Source organism: Caretta caretta, chromosome 8, assembly GCF_965140235.1.
Source record: "Caretta caretta isolate rCarCar2 chromosome 8, rCarCar1.hap1, whole genome shotgun sequence".
NCBI classification, from domain to species: Eukaryota; Metazoa; Chordata; order Testudines; family Cheloniidae; genus Caretta; species Caretta caretta.
The window spans coordinates 3,817,165-3,835,857 of NC_134213.1; the positions used below are offsets into that span (position 1 = coordinate 3,817,165).

The 18,693-nt window shown below is 44.7% G+C and overlaps 1 protein-coding gene across 5 annotated transcripts in view; it reads right to left on the bottom strand.

The window, feature by feature from the left end:
* SGCD (sarcoglycan delta) overlaps positions 1–18,693 on the bottom strand; it is a 526,242-nt gene that overhangs the window by 183,217 nt on the left and 324,332 nt on the right. For all 5 annotated transcript variants that reach the window (XM_075131239.1, XM_075131240.1, XM_048860561.2 and 2 more), the window contains one exon: positions 12,423–12,608. In XM_075131239.1, the coding sequence (XP_074987340.1) occupies positions 12,423–12,608 (186 nt within the window). The remainder of the gene's footprint in view (positions 1–12,422; positions 12,609–18,693) is intronic.

Consider the following 18,693-nt stretch of genomic DNA (forward strand, 5'->3'; position numbering starts at 1 on the left):
TATACATTATTCACAGAACAAGCCCATTGCCAGCATTTTACCAATGCTATGCACCTTTATAAGAATACCTTTTACGTGTTCTCTTAGATACAGATCTGTGTCTACTTTGGACATTCTAGTCTGAAGACTGCCTTTTGTTGGCACTTGGAAGAATGCTAATGTGAATTCTCTTATTTCTTAAGATGAGAGAGAAGTCCAGAACAAGACCCCAGAAGTTTGGCAAAGGGGGATTTGGAACTGAAAGTTCATGACTCATCCCTCTCTATAAAAATGGGCTGAACCAAGACTCCTCAAACTTTGGAGGAAATGAAATTTTGCATTCTTGGCCCATTTGTAGCAATGGTATTGATTCAAAGTGGCAAACTGTGATCTTTCAGAACTGGCATAATGATTCCACACATTTTTCGTTTGCCCCCTCTTACATTCCCTTTCTCTCTTCCCCTACCCTTCTAATTACTTAGCCTACTGTCACACCTAGCAGCCCTAGTGATGGACCAGGACCCCATTGTGCTGGGCGCTGTACACACATAGAAAGCAAGATGGTTCCTTCCCTCCTTTCTTGTCCTGTGGCTTTGTGTTCTATTGCTACTGTAGCATATATCTCCTCCCCTTCTGATCAGGCTCCACTCAGCTCCTCGTCCCACTAAAGCGCAGCAGGGATTGGAGTGCCAAAGGATCTTCCTTACGTAGACAGGAGTACTCATCAGCCGGCACTCTCTGCCTGTAACTTGAGGGCACAGCACAAAGGAGGGCACCAATTAGAGGGGGCGGTACGAGGCCTGCATGTCAACGCTCCCACAGCACAAGAATTAATGTAAGGGAAGAATGAACAAGGCCCAAGAAATGGTCAATGTGCAGGATCCTTGCACTGTTCTGAAGGGGTGAAACGTAGGGCCAATGTTCAGGCCAGTTTAACCCTTGGCCTGTGTGACAGAGTGCGGGAGGGCTAGAACGTGAGCCAACACTCTGGTCACTAGTAGTACTAACTAGCTTTCCCTGGCCTGGAGAGAAGTGTACCAGATTACCAGGCCAGACTGGGGCCAGTGAGTCAATGAGCCAATCAGCCCATTAACAGGGAAATGGTGTAAAAGGGCACAGGAAGGCATGCTCAGCGGTGGCGGGAAGAAGGAGAGAAACAGAAGACCCTAATAGACCCTAATAGACCCTCACAAAGGGACTTCTCCGAGTAGGAACCTGAGGTGGTGCTAGCCCATTGGGGCTCTAAACAGAAATATTTTGTCCCCCCCCAACACATAATAAAAAGCAAATAGGGGGCCCCTTGAGCTGCTTGGGGCTGCTGGCTCCGGTAGGGACACCTGAAGCCCCCCTCAACCCCACATCTTTTGGAGAAGGGGTTAGAAAGTTGAGCTACAACGTAAAGGTGTGAGGATACTGATATGTATTGGTGGAGGAATTAAAACACTATATCAACGAGATGGTGGTGTTTACAAACAAGGAGGTCTCAGATCAGTCTGTGTTCCTGAAGGAGGTGGGGGGTGACATGGCATACCGCCCCATCAGTGCCCCTCTGGTGAAAGCTGCAAAAAAGGATGACAGTCGTGATGTGGACACATCTCACTAGGAACCGTTCCTAGCTTATCAGTCCCCTTCATCTACTGCAGGACGTAGGATAGTTATCAGAGAACAACAACTTTGAGTCACTGCTGACCCGGATGGAAATGAACTGGCGAGTCAGAGTCCCAAAGCTCCATATCACATTACAAATCTCCTGCTCCTCACCTCCCTTCCCACTCTATTTTTATCTCTGTTCTTGGAGAAACTAAACAAAGCAGTAATGTATTTTTAAGGTGGTGATGTATTTCCTTGCTGTGTAGATGTTCAGGAACCTGGCTGTTCTAACTCAAGAGCTGGGCCTAGATACCAGATCTGCCAGAAGACGTTAAGTCTGTACGCATGCACTGAACTGCAAGCACATGTTGAAAGCACCACGTGTTGCAGGCTTGTGATACAGCACATTCTCTCATATGAAAATGTACTGAGTGGGGGCGGCATATCTGCCCTTGTAATCTGCTTTAAAGCACAGAAAAAAGTTCCACATATTTGATTACTGGATCTCCTTTGTATTAGCCACCGTGCCCTTTACATCTCATCACTGGCATAATCTGCTCTATCATTAAACTGACCGTTTTCATTCAACAGGTTGATCAGTGCAGCCCCCATCACAAAATCTCCCTTTCTGTACACCACCCTCCCCTTGAGTGATGGCAGAGGAGTTTGGACTGCGTGGGAATTCCAGTGAATGAGAAATTTTTCTTTCAGTTTGAAACTTTTTTAAATTTAATTTGGGGAGTTAATTTTGGGATTAATAAATCTCAACTCTCTGAAGTCTGTGGACCTGAGTCTCTCTGGCCTTACAAAAAGAAAAGGAGTACTTGTGGCACCTTAGAGACTAACCAATTTATTTGAGCATGAGCTTTCGTGAGCTACAGCTCACTTCATCGGATGTAGCTCACGAAAGCTCATGCTCAAATAAATTGGTTAGTCTCTAAGGTGCCACAAGTACTCCTTTTCTTTTTGCGAATACAGACTAACACGGCTGTTACTCTGAAATCTGGCCTTACACTTTGCCTTATTTATATCAGTGCTACCAAATCAAACAGGTAAGATTGTAATTGAGTGGCTGGAAGGAGCATCGTGCTTGTGAGTTGTGCTGATAATGTATAAACACAGATCTGGCTGGAGAGGTCCCTAATCTTTTCCTCTGAGGCCTGGTCTACACACAAAACCGCACCACTTTAACTAAAAGGAGTGATATTAAACCAATTTAGTTATGCGGGAGCAAGTCTGTGTGTGGAAAATCCTTAATGGTTTTAGGAGTGTCTTAAATCACTCTAGTTTAAGCCTGTAATCGATTTAAACTGAAATGATTTAAGAAGCTCTTGTACTGATTTAAGACCATCCACTCACAAAGTAGTACCTATGTAATTAAATCGGCAGCCTACCTGTATAAAGTCCAGAGAAGCTCCAGACAGAATGAGAAAGAGGCATTGACAGACAGCATAGAGGAATATGGACTGAAGGAGACTTGGCTTTTGATGTAGTCGTTAGTGAGGGTAAAATAAAGAAATCCTGTTAAATTAACAAACACAAATAACAATCAATCAAAAACCCCAACCCTTGTATGTTTAAAGATAAAACCGAATTCAGCCTAGTAGTAAGGTTCAAGGAGCTATTCAAATCAATGAGGTACTCTTCAGAAGATGGCAATTTAGCCCACAAAAGCAATAAAAAGAGCATAAACTATGGCAGGTGAAGTGTAAGAAGGAAATTAGGAGCCCGAACAGGAGATCTGAAGAGCAAATAGCCAAAGGCATGAAAACAAACAAGAAGTAATTATCTAAGTATATTGGAAGTAAGAAGGCGGCAAAAGAATCACTGGACTATCAGGGATAAAAGGAACAATTGAGGAGGATAAGGACCCTGCTGACAAACTACATGATTTCTTTGCAGTAATCTTCACAAGAGAGGAAGTTGGGGAGATGCGAATCCCAGAAGATGGGCTTTTTTTTTTCTTTTTTGGTAATAAAGATGAGGCAATGTCAGAGATTGAGGTGCCAAAAGAAACAGGTGAATTGAAGAGCAGCGGGTCACCGTGACTGGATGGTATATGCCACGGGGATGGCAGAAACTCTGTAATGAAAAGGTTGAGCTACTAACAAAAATGTGCATTAAAATCACCTACTACATCAGATACCAAATGACTAGAGGCTAACAAGTATTGTATTTACCCTTAAAAAGACTCTAGAGGTGAGCCTCTTTTTCATACAGGGTACAACAAGGAGATTTGATCTCTGATAACAGGAAAAAAACCTATTTGAGCATAAGCTTTCATGAGCTACAGCTCACTTCGTCGGAAAGCTTATGCTCAAATAAATTTGTCAGTCTCTAAGGTGTCACAAGTCCTCCTTTTCTTTTTGCGGATACAGACTAACACGGTTGCTACTCTGAAACCAGGAAAAAAAAAATGTCTCATTCTACCAGGGAGTAAACGAAAACTTGGTGTGCAGAATTCCAAGGAAAAATCCATGGGGTAAAATCCTGAAAAAACTCTCATTGACTTCAATGAGACTCTATTGTTGTATAGAACTAGAGTAGGGGTTCTCAAACGTCACTGCACTGCAACACAACACCTTTCTGACAACCCCCTTCTACTACATCACCCCGGGAGGAGGGTGGAGACTGAGCCCCACTGCCCTGGGTGGGGGGAGAGGGGGCCACAGCCCGGGCACTGCCACCCCAGGGCCGGGGTGGAGCTCGGGTTTCAGCTTCAGTCCTGGGTCCCTGTCTAATGCTGGCCCTGGTGACCCCCCTAAAATGGGGTCCCGACCCACAGTTTGAGAACCACTGCACTAGAGAATCATACATTGCATTGTAGTCATAGTTGGAGCCTTATAAGATTTGGGCCTTTACATCTAGAGAAGCAGTTCTGTAGAACTTGGGGAGAGGTGAACTTGAAACAAGGTGAAATATACGAAGTGCCTGAGTCAAGTAGAAAAGCTCAAAAAATGTATTACTCATCTTATAAAAAGAACAAAATGAATTAAGAGGGGGAAAATGTACAATTTTTGTGAGAGAGGGAGAAACGTGGCCCCTGCGGCAATAAAGCTGATGCAACTTTAAATCTAATTCCAAACCTAACCACTTTTAGCTGATTGATTACAGTAGCTCTAAAATATAGAGGGAGAACTTTAAGCCGCAAGGCTGAGTATTTTTGCTTCTAATGCTGGCAGAGCAAAATATCTTCTTACCTCTTGGGAGACCCCAGAGAAACCAGTGACAAGGGAGCCCAGACTGTATGATCACATTTTATTCAGAAGAATTTTTTAACAAAAAAAATAATTAAAACAAACCCTATTACTTTAAACCATTAAGAAGAGAACAGCCCACCTATTAGCTGAGATGAGTTTTCCTGACTCTAATCCATCTTCACTGCTGTGTTATTACTCTACTGTTTTCATGTAATTAAAATGTGGCAGGTACTTTACACACCAGGGGGACTAATTGTATTAAAATAACTCTTTATAACCAACTTTACAAAGCTCATTTTTTTAATGGTGTTTTAATAAAGAAATCAAGATAGTACTACTACTTAGCCTTTATATCGCGTACAGCAGCAACATTTAGCCTCTTTAAGTTAAAAGAGGAGGAGGACTTGTGGCACCTTAGAGACTAACAAATTTATTTGAGCATAAGCTTTTGTGAGCTACAGCTTATGCTCAAATAAATTGGTTAGTCTCTAAGGTGCCACAAGTCCTCCTTTTCTTTTTGCGAATTCAGACTAACACGGCTGCTGCTCTGAAACCTCTTTAAGTTGTTAACAATTCCCTTGCAATATTTAAATATACATTTTCAGCTTAATATGAGACTTAATTTATTTAAACAAAAAACATAACAGATGTGTTGGTTTGTTCCTCTGCAATGTTTAATGTTAAGAGATACCAGAAGCTGGTATTAAAGACCCCAAATCCTACAAATCCTTGAGGGGCACAGGAAGGAGAATGGGGAGTTTCTGTGAGCTATGATTAGGGTAAATCTCTGACTGACAGGGGTTAGCAAGAATCTTTTGTATGGGCAGATTACTTCAATTTCCTACAGCAGGATTCTTTTAAGGTCAGGCTTGATAAAGCCCTGGCTGGGATGATTTAGTTGGGGATTGGTCCTGCTTTGAGCAGGGAGTTGGACTAGATGACCTCCTGAGGTCCCTTCCAACCCTGATACTCTATGATTCTAGTCGCTATTGGAGATAGGTTATGGAACTAGATGGACCACTAGTCTGATGCAGCCTGGCAATTCCTTTGTTCCATTTCCCAGAAGGTGAACACAGGATGTAACACGGCAGGTATGGATTTGCAGAAATCAGGTCAGCCTGGACTTGCAGAAATCTCCACGCAACACTCGTAACTCCCTCTCTGCTCTTTGCATGCAACAACGTCACACCCTCCTGTGCCAGGGGGAAATGTAGCCAGGGTGTGGATGGAGCGTTAACGTGGCCAGGGAACCTAATCTCCCTATATTTTGGGTTCTCCTACCCATGTGGATGAGAGATGCTGGCACACATCCGTTTGGAAGGAGACACTGGCTTTACCCTCTGGTGCTGATTTGAGGGACCAGTGGAAGTTGGATGTTACAAAATAGTTTCCTTGTAAATGATTTTATAGGGTCTGTGCTTTGCAGGAATTGTCATCTTGCAAGATGACTTTGGAACAAATATATGTATTATGATAGTGTCTAGTGGCCTCAATCAGGGATCAGGGCCACTAGACACTCTACACAAATATGACAAGATAGCCCCTAACCAAAGAGCTTACAATCTACAAATATGATGAAATAACTGACTGAGGCTATAACAAATAGGAACACAGGGGGAGCATAAGCAAGCAGTGAGCCAATCCTGATTAGCTTTATGAGCAGAACTGCAGTTTGACATTTGGCATTTAATGCAGCTTATTGGCCATTACTCTCTTATCAACTCTATTTAGCTGTCTTGCAGTTATCCAAGAGTCTCCACAGATGGGCCCCATGGGCAATGTTTTAAACTGTTACATTATTTGCAATAAAAGGCATCTGATTCTAGCCTTGTGGAAGGTGGCCAATGGTTTGTCATTCCTCATTCTATGAGCCTACCTGGCCTCATGTTATTTGAAATTAGGAACCTGTTTTCTTGTGTGCTTAAATAAGTACATCTTTTGTTGTTATATTTGAAAATTTATACAACAGAACACTATTTAAAGATGGTCTAAATTCATTACAGTAATTGTCAAAACACAGGTCCTTAGCATCTAACTACCAAGCATATATGTACATAGGTATGTGTGTATTCATTAAAGGTAGTTAACAGCAAGGTTCATTGTTAAGAACTACCTTATTAGACATTATGAAAAGCGGAACTCAAATAGGAACTTGGGCTACACTCCTGCAATTGGAGCTCCAAGAATGAATCTTTGCAGAGCCCACTGACATCACGCAGCTCTGCTCAGGCATAAGAATACATGCCCATTGGACACCATGGGTCTGATTATCCTCTGCTTTGCATCTGGTGCAGCCATTCATTGCTGTGCAAACCAGGTGTCAAATCTTACGCACAGGCGTGAATGACTTCCCCAGATGCAAGGCCATGGAAAACAGGCCCCGTGTGAACGTGGAATTGCTGTTTAAATCAGTCTGCAAAAAGAGAAGTGCAGATATTTCGTTTCTGTTTTAAACCTTCGAACATTTAATCTTACAAAATACCAAATTACATGAATTAAGCACTCTTTATTCAATAGCACTAGTGTTCAAATGTCCCGCAGCTAAGACTTGGATTTTATAAAGGGCTGCGTTGGGAAGCCTGCCTCTGCAAGCCATGAATGGGGGGAAAGGAGTAGGTGGGATTAAAGAAGTGCAAAAGGTATTTCACTTGATTTGGTGCAAATGGAGTAGATTGTTATCTCCATAAGAACAGCTCTGCTTTGGGAAGGGCCCCCCCCCCTTCCCCACTGTCCATTATCAGCATTCATTACACCCCTGAGGTTTCTCCAGCAGAAGGTTTGCTGTGCAATGAACAGACCTGCTGGATATAATGTGCACTCATTGTATTGCAAGGACTTCCCTGTGGAGCTCAGGTCACTGGAGCTCTATGGGGAGAGCTGCGGGGTGAGAAGGGGACGCCAGGTGAAGTGTGGCCTCCATGAGGAGGGCTCTTAGGCGAATATCCCGCTCCTTCTGGGTCCTTGGCCTGAAATTCTTTCAGATTTTGCACTTTTCTTTTGTGTGTGACTCCCCCAAACACTTTAGGCAAATGCTATGAGGCTCACTAACTGACATAGGCTTACCACAAGTGTAGCACGGTTTGAAGCCCGGGGACCGGGCCATGCCCCACCTGGGGCAAAGTCCCTGCTGGGACTCTAACAAACTAGTAACTTCTCACACTTAACAAAAAGAAAAGGAGGACTTGTGGCTCCTTAGAGATTAACAAATTTATTTGAGCATAAGCTTTCGTGAGCTACAGCTCACTTCATCGGATGCAACAAATTTATTTGAGCATAAGCTTTCGTGAGCATCGGATGCATCCGATGAAGTGAGCTGTAGCTCATGAAAGCTTATGCTCAAATAAATTTGTTAGTCTCTAAGGTGCCAAAAGTCCTCCTTTTCTTTTTGCGAATACAGACTAACACGGCTGCTACTCTGAAACCTGTCACACTTAACACTTAATTACTATCTATCAACTATATACAAGAGAATCACCAGTAGGCAACAGAACCACTATCACACTTGCAAAGCAAGAGGAAGGCACTCCTACCAAACATCACGGGCGGTAAGAAGGAATTGAGAGGGTGTAGGGCCGGCGGCACCTCATACACGCTGGTGCATGAGCACGGGACTCCAGGGGGCGCCAGAGCCAGCCCTACGGATACCGCTAAGGCAAAAAAGTTCAGACAACGGCATACCTGGGCATGTACAAACCTAGAATGGAGTTGACATGAGCAAGCTCTCGAAGAACAACTTTCTCCTACTTCTGGAAGGGCTGGCAGCCTGCCAAAGGGATGTCCCTCCTCCCTGCAGGTAGCTCAGACCTGTCAGGTTCTGTGGCTAACGTCCTGCCTAAATTGTTTTGCCTCCCTAGAATGACCCTCACCTCCTTGTACCAGAGCAGGGGAAAATTAAGGCTTTTGCCTATCTGCAGCCACTAGCTGGAGAATTTTACTCCATTCATTATTTAAAAATTAAAATTGACCCTAAATATATTTAGTGCAGAGATCCTTAAAGGGGTTTTCCGAAAAGGAAGACTTCCCATCGGGGCAACTCAGATGCAGCTCCGCCCTCCGACACACACAGCTTGTAATGCTCTGCAACGCAGTGGTGCAGAGCCCTAGGAAGTGCAGTGGCTGCAGGAGCCTGGACCCACCACGTCTGTTTGTTCCTTGTCTGTTTTCAGTGCTGTCTCCTTGGCTTCACCCGACTCTCTCTGTTCCAGCATCAGGACACAACACCAGGCAGAGCCAGAACTTCCCTCAGCAACCCATCCACGTGAATCTGCCAGATCCCTACCAAACCAGCAGGGACAGCCATGCCAGCTGCTTTAATGCCTCATTGCCATCAGGTTCAGTTATCCTCTCCCACAGGTGCTTCTCACCAGCTTCAGTCTGGAGCAAGAGCTGTTCACCGTGGAAGTCAGAAAGCTGGTCTGCCCCGGCTTGGGGACACCAACACCTATCAAAAGAGCTTGCAGGCAGAAGGATTAAGTTCTCCTTCAGGGAAACTCTGAGAATTCCTTTGCAGTGTTAAAAGCTTCTGCCACAGCAATGTCTCTCTCAGGGGCCAGCCTTGCTCAGATCAATATCCTCATTCACTGCCTACCAGGCAAAGGCCAAAAAACCTCCTCCCCACTCAGAAGTGCTTCTTCCTTTGCTGCAGATGACAAATCTCCTCCTTCAACACAGAGTTTTGTCTTTACAACAGAAACACATCGTCCTTTTGGGGACTGCAGACATGCCATTATCATTCTGCATTCAGCGGTGAGAACTGGAACAGGTACACCAGAGGAGAAAGATCCAGGCAGGACTTCAAACCTCCATCTCTAAAACACATGTCCTGCCTTGTAGCAACCTTCATGGAACTTGGAGGGAAGATCATGGGTTGCAGAAGGGAAATGTCTGGAAAAGACACCAGGCATTCTGTGCGTCATGCATATGACAAGGAGGGGGTGGGGATAAACTGCAGTTTGAGCAGTTCCTACATAATTGATTTAATAGTGAGCCAGTTTAATTTAATAAGAATGGAATCCTCTCATGTTATTACCTAGCACTTGGCACATGAAACATGATTCACTGGCCCCACCCATTCATAGACTAGGAGAAAAAGAGCATGGGAGGGGAGAGGAACGGACTCCAAAAATGTGTGTGTTTCTGGACCAGACCCCATCTCGGACAGTTGGGTAACAGAACTGATTCTACACGGATACCTAATAGTAGTGAACTCTTTCCTCAGGGACTGATTCATTCACTCCGGGTCACACACACCTATCCGGGGCTGCAATGCTTGGGAGCAAAAGTAAAAATTGAAAGTACTGTGCCCACTGAAACACAGCATTCCCCTGGGTTGTGTGGCTGTGTGTCTGTGACACAGTTTGGATATTGGTGTACATGTGCATTTCATTTCATGGCGTGATTCAAACTTATCTCCTTATACCTGAGCATAGGTTTTACAAACCCCTACCAAAAAGTTCCCCTTTCAGGCTTCAGGATTTATAGCCTGTATTATCATCAACACAGACTGTTCACTGCCTACTAAACTTACATGTTATGAAAATGAATGAATTAAATACCTATTGGAATCTATTGTACCCTGGGACTGGTACAAAACCAGTGTCACAGAGTGGCTGGCCTTTTAAGGGGAGTTGGGCCTAGCCCTACCTGTGACCAATTCACTGATGCTGTAAGGCCAGGGATCAGGTGATAGCTTGAAGATCACCTCTTCTTCATACAAGCCAGCAAGTAGCTCAGTTGAGCTGGAGAGCTGTAGGCAGGCTCCTGCAAGAGTCCCTGGGTCAGGAGGAAGAACCCAGTTTACATATCAAGCAGATGCCCAGCAGAGTATAATCAAGAAGGAAGTAGAGGCTCACCTAGACTCACAGACAGAGGGATTGGGCATAGATAGGCCCCTGCAGAAGACCCTGGCCAGGGAAAAAGGATACGATTGATGTGTTGAACTGATGTTATTTTGCAGAAATAAAGCTGAGTCTCTGAAGAAAACAGGACTGAAATCCAGTGGCTGGCGAGTGTTCTTTGGTGCATAGGCTGGTGAGTTAGAACACTGGCTTACAACCAGGTATTAATAGCTGGGATAAGAGCAGTTTTCCAACACTGCAGCAAAATTCATGTCCCAGCAGCTATTTTCTAAAATGTATTACTATAAGAAGACACAAGTTTTACTTAATAATGGCACTAATCCCATCAAAGTAAATAACTGGCTTGGTAAAGCTTTAATCACTCCTAAGTTTGGCTCACCCCTTAGTTAACTGTGGGTAATAGCTAATTTCTTCTAGATTATTGCTTTAAAATGTTTTGCTCCCAAAGCACACATGCAGTATGTAGGCATTGCCATTTACTGTACATCTTGAAAGTGCAATTGTTAGAGAATATGAGCGCGACAAATTATAATGGCATAGTAGTTAGTCTGTTGGATACAATAAATTTACTCAGCCTCTCACTGACTGTCAAAGAGATAACGTAGGTTAGGGCTGATCAGAGCTTGGACAGAATCAAGTGAAGAAAGGGGAAAAAGAAAGATGAGATTCTTCAAAAGTGCTACTCACATCAGGACCCACAGATCTAAGAAACTGACCAGGTGGAATCTGATCTTGCCAGCTCTCCCATGAGATAGCTCTGTGGTTACATTTTTCAAAGTTAGCTCCTCCTAAAGACCTTGATGCTCCTAATCAATTTCCACCTGATCAGCTTGACAAAGTTCTCCCTTCCTCAAGAAGTAATCCTATCATTATTACTCTGCTCAGCTGACTTATCAACTGGAGTACGGTAAGTGGCTTTATAACAGAACTTCCTGATATGTGGATTTAGTGCGTCATGGTGCGATGTTTCACTGTATGCTGACTTTTAGTCTATTTCCATGTGTTGTATAGGTGAAACTCACTCCCATGCAGAGGGCCCACTAAAGGTCTATGCACAAGTTAACTCCTCACAAAAGAGCGTAAATAGAACTGGCTCCAGAGGGTGAAATGGATCCCTGCGTAGTAGATCTCCCATTAAGTTTGACAGGGGTTTATCCATTGAACTTTGTGGGAGTTGGATTGGGCCCTATATCTGGGTCCCAGTCAGCAGATAACTCCTGCTTAACGTATTAACAGGAGAACCAGATGGAAACTCCTGCCTCCAGAGGAACAGACGACACTCTACTAATTTCATATAAATAAGATATGCAATATGGCCAGCTGTTATTTTCTCAGAAGTTACACAATTTTTTGGTGTTTTTCATAAAGACTCAGTTTCTGGAGACGTAATTACGTTCGAATCACATCTTTCATTAAAAAAAAAAAAAAAAAGCTTCTAGCCCTCAGGAAGAAAAGCTGAAAAATGTGAAGCAAAAAGGCTCAGAAACAGAGACAAATAACAAGTAAAAACCATCCCAAATCTATCATGTTTTCAAATATGATTTTTCAGCCAATTTCATTATTTTGGGGGACCTAACACATGCTTTTTGAATGCCTAGGCTTGATAAAACTGCATACAGCCTTGAGAATCCCTCTCCAGGAGATGAAGTAGATTACTGAGGACCTTCACACTTGGCCCATAATGTGTTCCTTGGGAACCCAAACACCATTAAGCTGTATCTTATCTATGATGCCTGAAAGAAATTCTACTGGCCTCCCCAAATATTCACTCCCCGTTTTGGCAACCCCTACTTACAATTGTGAAGTTCATAACCTTGAGAATCCAGATGGTCATGGCAAGGTTCACCAGGATTAAAATCATTAGGAGTAGCACAAAGAAATAGAGGCATCTCTTCCTCCAGCCGTAAATCCCCACTTTGTATACCTGCGGGCCTTCCGAGCTCTGCATGGCGCTCCTGTGTGCATACTGTTCCTGGGGCATCTGAAACAAGCACAGAAAAATAAGTATGACCGTTATGCTGCAGGACGAATCAGATGGTGAGAAATGTCTTGTGAGAATGACTTGTCTTGGGACATGGATCTATGCTGATTGGAGCATTTTTAAATTCAGAAATTACCAGCTGGACAGTGCCTCTCCCTGTGGCTTGTTTCTGTGTTGTTCCTTTCACAGCTCATTTTATATACATCATAACACAGTTTTTATAGAAGCGCACACTGTGTAAGGGCTTCCCATCGAGACCACTCTCCAGTGACTCTCTTAGCAGCTCCGTTTTTTGCAAGGCAGGCACTCCGGGCCCTTTCAAAATCCGGAGAGTAATATTTTTGCATGCGCTTGGTAAAAGAAGTCGAGTTCAGCAGTTTGGTTTGAAGATGCAATATTACTTCTCAGAGGCTTTCATTAAAAAAAAATCATCTCAAACAGAATTATTCTTGGTGGCCAAGAAAAAGGAGAAGGGGGAGGCGTTTGGCTTCTTGATTTCTCCCTACTCCCCACCCCTTGCACCAGGGAAACTTAAAATGTGAAGTTCTCCAGCTGCGCATCCCCGATCAAATTACTGCCGAAAGATTTACATCGAACGGAGGTTTCTGTTATTGCTGGCTCTGCCACTTACACTTGCTTTGCCGAACAGGGATGCACTGCCTGTTTGTGGCAGCACACTGGGAAAGCCATGCAAGGGTCTTGGAGATAAAAGAGAGGAGAGAGGAAAGGAAGTGGGTGTAGTTACTAAAGTGTCTCAGAACACCAGCTTTGTGGTGTTCCTGCAAAACGCACCGATTTTTTGATTCCACCAAGGAGGAGCTTGGTGGCGCAACCCTTAGTTTCTTACCCGTGCAAAACTCTCCCGTGGACTTCAATGGGACTTCTAGCATGAGTAAAGGCTCCCATGTGTAAGGGGTGCACAATTATGGTCACAGGATTAGAATGAAGCATATATGCCACAGTCCTGAGCAGGGAGCCATGCAGGTCCGCACCCCTTCAGCAGGAGCACCAAAGAGTTTATGCTTGCCTGAGGCATGATCTCTCTGGTGCTTTCCTGGGCACAGAGGGGGTGGGCAGTGTTGCATTAGCCATTGCCAGCTCCAACACGCTGGCTTCCTGTGCCCCTTTGCACCTTCTTTCTGGCATCTTGCTCCCAAGAGATGAAGGAGCAAGCTCTGCTCTTCCAAATCACGGAGGTTGCGAAGGGACTGCTCCTGTAGGAGGTGCTGGCAAGAGCCCTTCAGGTGTAAGAGAACGCACGTGAGTGTGTGCACGCATGCTCCTTGTACACCCCTGTGCACACATTATAACGGTTGTCACACTCTGGCCCTTAACGTCCTAACCACGGTGGGAGCACTGCCTGGTGAACTAAACTACTGCTGGACAAAAGTTTCCTGACTTGTTTTGCAACCATTTCATACGATTTCCCCAGGGAACTGGTTCTTATGTTTGCAGGCCTGCAGGCACACACTGAAGACCATAGAATCATGGAAATGTCGGAATGGAAGGGACCTCAACAGGTCCATTCCCCTGCACTGAGGCAGGACTAAGGATTATCTAAACCATCCCTGGATAACTGAAAATTCCTAACACCAAGTCGTTGGCTGAATGTTTTGCAATTAGCCTGCTAGAGACAGACTAAGAGGATACCGGGAGCTCTCTGGAGCTACAGACTCAAGGTCACTGCCTCCTTGCTCGCTACTTCTTCCGTCAGTCTTTGTTTTACATGAATTACAAAAGGTGCAACAGAGGATGAAGTGACATAAGTCCTCCTCCATACAAGATGGTGAGAACAAAAACCTAATGGAAATGAGAAGTCATTTGGTAGCAGCATCTTTATTACCACTATTAGGGTATTTGCTGGCTTTTAGGAGGAGCTTTGGCTGAGAGCTTTTGTATTCCCGGGGCCAGACTGTGTTATTAAGGCATAGTCCTCGGGAGGTACCGGTGCAGAGCCCACCATGAGTCCCTGTGGGGCAAATTCCTCCTTCGTGTAACTCCATTTGCTTCAGGGCTGAAGTTCATGGTGCATCTTTGGCAACGGAACAACTCATTGCTGTAAAGCTGGAGCTATCTGGCCATTTTGTGCTCTCCCCCACAGCACAGGACACAGGTGATGGCAATGCTAGGAGGGAGTCTGAAAGGGTCTAGTTTAGGAATCATTGCCACTCTCTGGCCTTTGAGCCAACTTTTCGTATCATGTGCGTGCTGGGATGGGAAACAGGACGGCTAAATAGTAGCTTTTAATTCACAGAGTGAGGGATCAACAGGCTTTCCCTCCTCCTTCATTACACCTCACACTAAGGCTCTGAGTCACTATACTCATCCATTTTGTACCCCTCCAACTCATACCAATGACAGGTTCAGCCCCTGGCTCTGGTAAGGTGGCTTAGCGTCTGTACTGTCAACTCAAGCATTCAAAATTCATGAGTCGGGCCCCCAAAAAGGTGAGATTGGTTTAAAAATCACAAGATTTTGAAAATAATAAATATTGGCCGGGGGTGGGGGGGGGTGGGGGGGGTTATTTGCCTTCTAGTTTTTAAGCTGAGAGTACACTTGGGTCACATTTTCAAACTTTTCTCCACAACCTGGAGGGCTAGACATTTGCTTAAAAAAACACCAATGAGAGCTGATTCTTAAGTAATAACATGGCTCCAGGAGGTGGGGCTTTATGTAAAACACCAGCTATCACAAGACGCAACCAGGCAACACAGTATAATCTCCTCTGCCTACCTTTGAGCCCTGCTCAGCGGCAAGATTTAGTTTACTATCTTTCAGACACGAGGGACTGTATTTCCTTGCAAAACTAAGCCTAGAATCATGTGAGGTGCAGAAATGTCAGTCAGTAAAAATAGCCATTCCCAGGCAGTGATATCTAAGAGCAATCCAGAAGCTGGAATCTATGTCTCTAGAAGGTAGATAAACCCAGAGACAAAGGGTCTGTGATTTCCCTTGCAAAAATACACTTAAATATAGTGTGAGGAGCCCCCTCCTGCACCCCAAACCCCTCATCCCCAGCCCCATATCAGAGCCCTCCCCTCCGCAACCTGAACCCCTCATTTCTGGCCCCACCCTGGAACCTGCACCCCTAGCCCAGAGCCCATACCTCCTCTGACACCCCAACCCCCTGCCTCAGCCCAGAGCCCCCCCATACTCCGAACCAGGCAGCTTCACCCCAGAGCCCGGAGCCCCCTCCTGCACCCCAAACCCCTCATCCCTGGCCCCACTTCAGAGGCCGCACCCCCAGCTGGAGCCCTCACCCCCTCCCGCACTCCCACTCCCTGAGCCAGCCTGGTGAAAATGAGCAACTGAGGAAGGGTGAGGAGAGCGAGCGAGCGACAGAGGGGGATGGAGAGAGTGGGGGGCGGGGCCTTGGAGAAGGGATGGGGCATGGGCGGGGCCTCAGCAGAGGGACAGGGCAGGGTTGTTCGGTTACTGAGAATAGAAAGTTGGGAACCCTAAACAGGGTAACCTGGAAAGTACACACTAAATGCAACCTCTCTCTCCCTTGGAAACACTGAACTGTCTCTCTAACCTATCGAATCATGCTGTAGGCTCAGCCAGTCAATGAACCAAATACAAGTACCATATGACTTCAACACTTGACTTCAATCCAGCTCCAAACTCTCTGTACATTGCAAAAAAGTTTCCTCCTTTTTTTTTTTTTTTTGCTTTGATTCAGAGAGTGGGGAAAATGTCACGTCCAGCTTAGGTAAACGTGCAGACACCAAAAGATTTCCATGGGAACAGCACATAGCAACAGGAACAGGCTGATTTTGAGTGTTTCTGTGGTTCACATCAAACCTTTTGTGCAGCTCTCTTCTAAACAGTGATGTATCATGTACAGTACTGCAGCATGCATGTGGCCATTGAAGTACTAACAAACCCTACATTTATAACAAGAACATAACATAGGATTCATAGAGAAGGAATGTACTGCACTGAAAACAAAATAAAATGTTCAGATTGTCCTTTATCTAGAGGAAAAGAAATACTGGTGGACTTACAGTGCTGAGGGATATTAACAAATGAGTAGAATGAAAAGCTTTGCAAGGCAACTGCAAAAGCAGCAAGAGGCATCTGCTATCAATATTCTAACTCTATGTGGGAGAGAGAAATATGCTAGTTATAGTTTACATCTTGGCAATTTCTCCCAACTTAAACATGAAGCAGCAAGCTAAGCACCACAAGAGACAGTATTATCTGGAAAGAGTGTTTTGTTTTGCAAGGATTCTTCCTTTATAAATACAGAATACTGATTTGTAAAGGAAAATTCGGAGGAGGGTTTATTTGTTGACCTTTTAGGGTTTTTTTGGTTTTTGTTTCGAGAAAGGATAGGCATGCCTAGTGTTTGACTGTACGTTAGTGTGTGAAAAATTAATATTCTAACAGAAGTGTCAAAAATAGAGAAGTAACATACCCACTGAATATGTCAGCATTAAAGTGCCCACCTTTCCACACGTTGGGTTTCAAGACACTTGCGTGGAGTATCAGACAATCATTGCCACACTTACAACCCTGCTTAAAATACAGAACTGCAGTGGTTGCTCTTTACAGCTTTTCGGTTTTGCCTCAGACAGCCTTACCCCCAACATCAGCTGTATACCCTAGAGACTCCTTATACCAGATTATATACCTCAAATAGGGCCTGATCTAAAGTCCATTGAAGCCATGGGAGCTTTTCCCCTGACTTAATGGGCTGAAGATCAGGCCCAGAATGAGACAGCTTTATTTACTTCTCAGGCTAAGTCTACACTACAAGCTAGGGGTCTGATCCTGCAGCTCATGTATGCATACTCGCATCAGCTCTCATCTCTATTTATACCTGTGCTAGCTCGCTGAGAGCTAGCGAGAGGATGCACATAAGAGCAGGGGATAGACATACTTTTAAAGGCCCCTGGGAGAGTTCCACACAGATTGCTCCCTGCAAGTTTTTGCAGCAAGGCCTTGGTATCTGCAGAGGCCTTTGGAACAGTTGTTATGGGCTGAGGATTGCCGAAGGCAGACTCGGCCGAAAGGGATCGCAAATAAAAAAATAAATAGAAACCACTTTCTATAAATCACACCATGTCTCATTAGTTACAGTCTCACATGTGCCTTCTCGCTTTTATCAAGCCCAGCTTGCGTGGAAATAGCAGATTGCTGATTTCCTGTTTCATGCAGCTGGAGCTAGTCTTGCTCTGGCTGCAGTATCTGCATTATCAATTTATTGAACAGGAGTTGTTTTATCTTTACAGGGAAGGATTTTAAAAAAAAATCTAATAAGCACACATTTCCGTTGGAAACCCCAGTGTCATCAGATTCCCTGCAGATTTACAGGCGGGGAAAGCTGTGTTGGCTAAATCGGGGCTCAGAATGGAGTGAGTCCCAGGAGGAGGAATCAATGCCATTCCTGTGCCAGGGGGGGTTTTCTTTTATCAGTGCCTAAATGATTAATGTTTTGCACCAAAATGATTTCAAACTGAAAGGAAATACACTGAGGGCAGGGGAGTTCTGCCTCCATTGGGAGGCCTGCATCTTCTGTCACTGCAATCTCACCAGCGACCTGCTCCGATACTGACCCACTCATCTGTTCAGAACTGTAAAGAGCTGCTTGCTGAAGTGAAGAACTGAGGCAGAAGCAGCTTCTCCTCTAATTTACTATACTAATATCATTCTACAACACTGGCCAAACTAGACTGCTCGGGGTTTAAGCTCAAAATGGGCGTCAGTTAAACACTGCCAAATAAGTGTTATGTTATTTTGTGTCCATATATGGGATGGATCCAGAAGGGACTATACAATCTCCACAGAGCTCACTGCAAAGATTGCTTAAGTTATCCGCATGCAGGAGGGATGGCAGATGAGCTAAAGCAGTGACTCTCAACCTTTCCAAACAACTGTCTGTTCTCGGTGTTCTTAAATATCACTGTCTGTCATAAAAGGTGCTGACCGTCTTAGACCCCACACTCATTTGCAAGAAGGGCTCCTGATCTGGAATGCCATGGGATTTGAGAGAGGCAGCATTTGTCCCTGCAATTTCCCTGTGACGATCAAAGTGGGCAAAACAGCCATTTGAGCTTACACATTGTTGTTTGTTCGCACA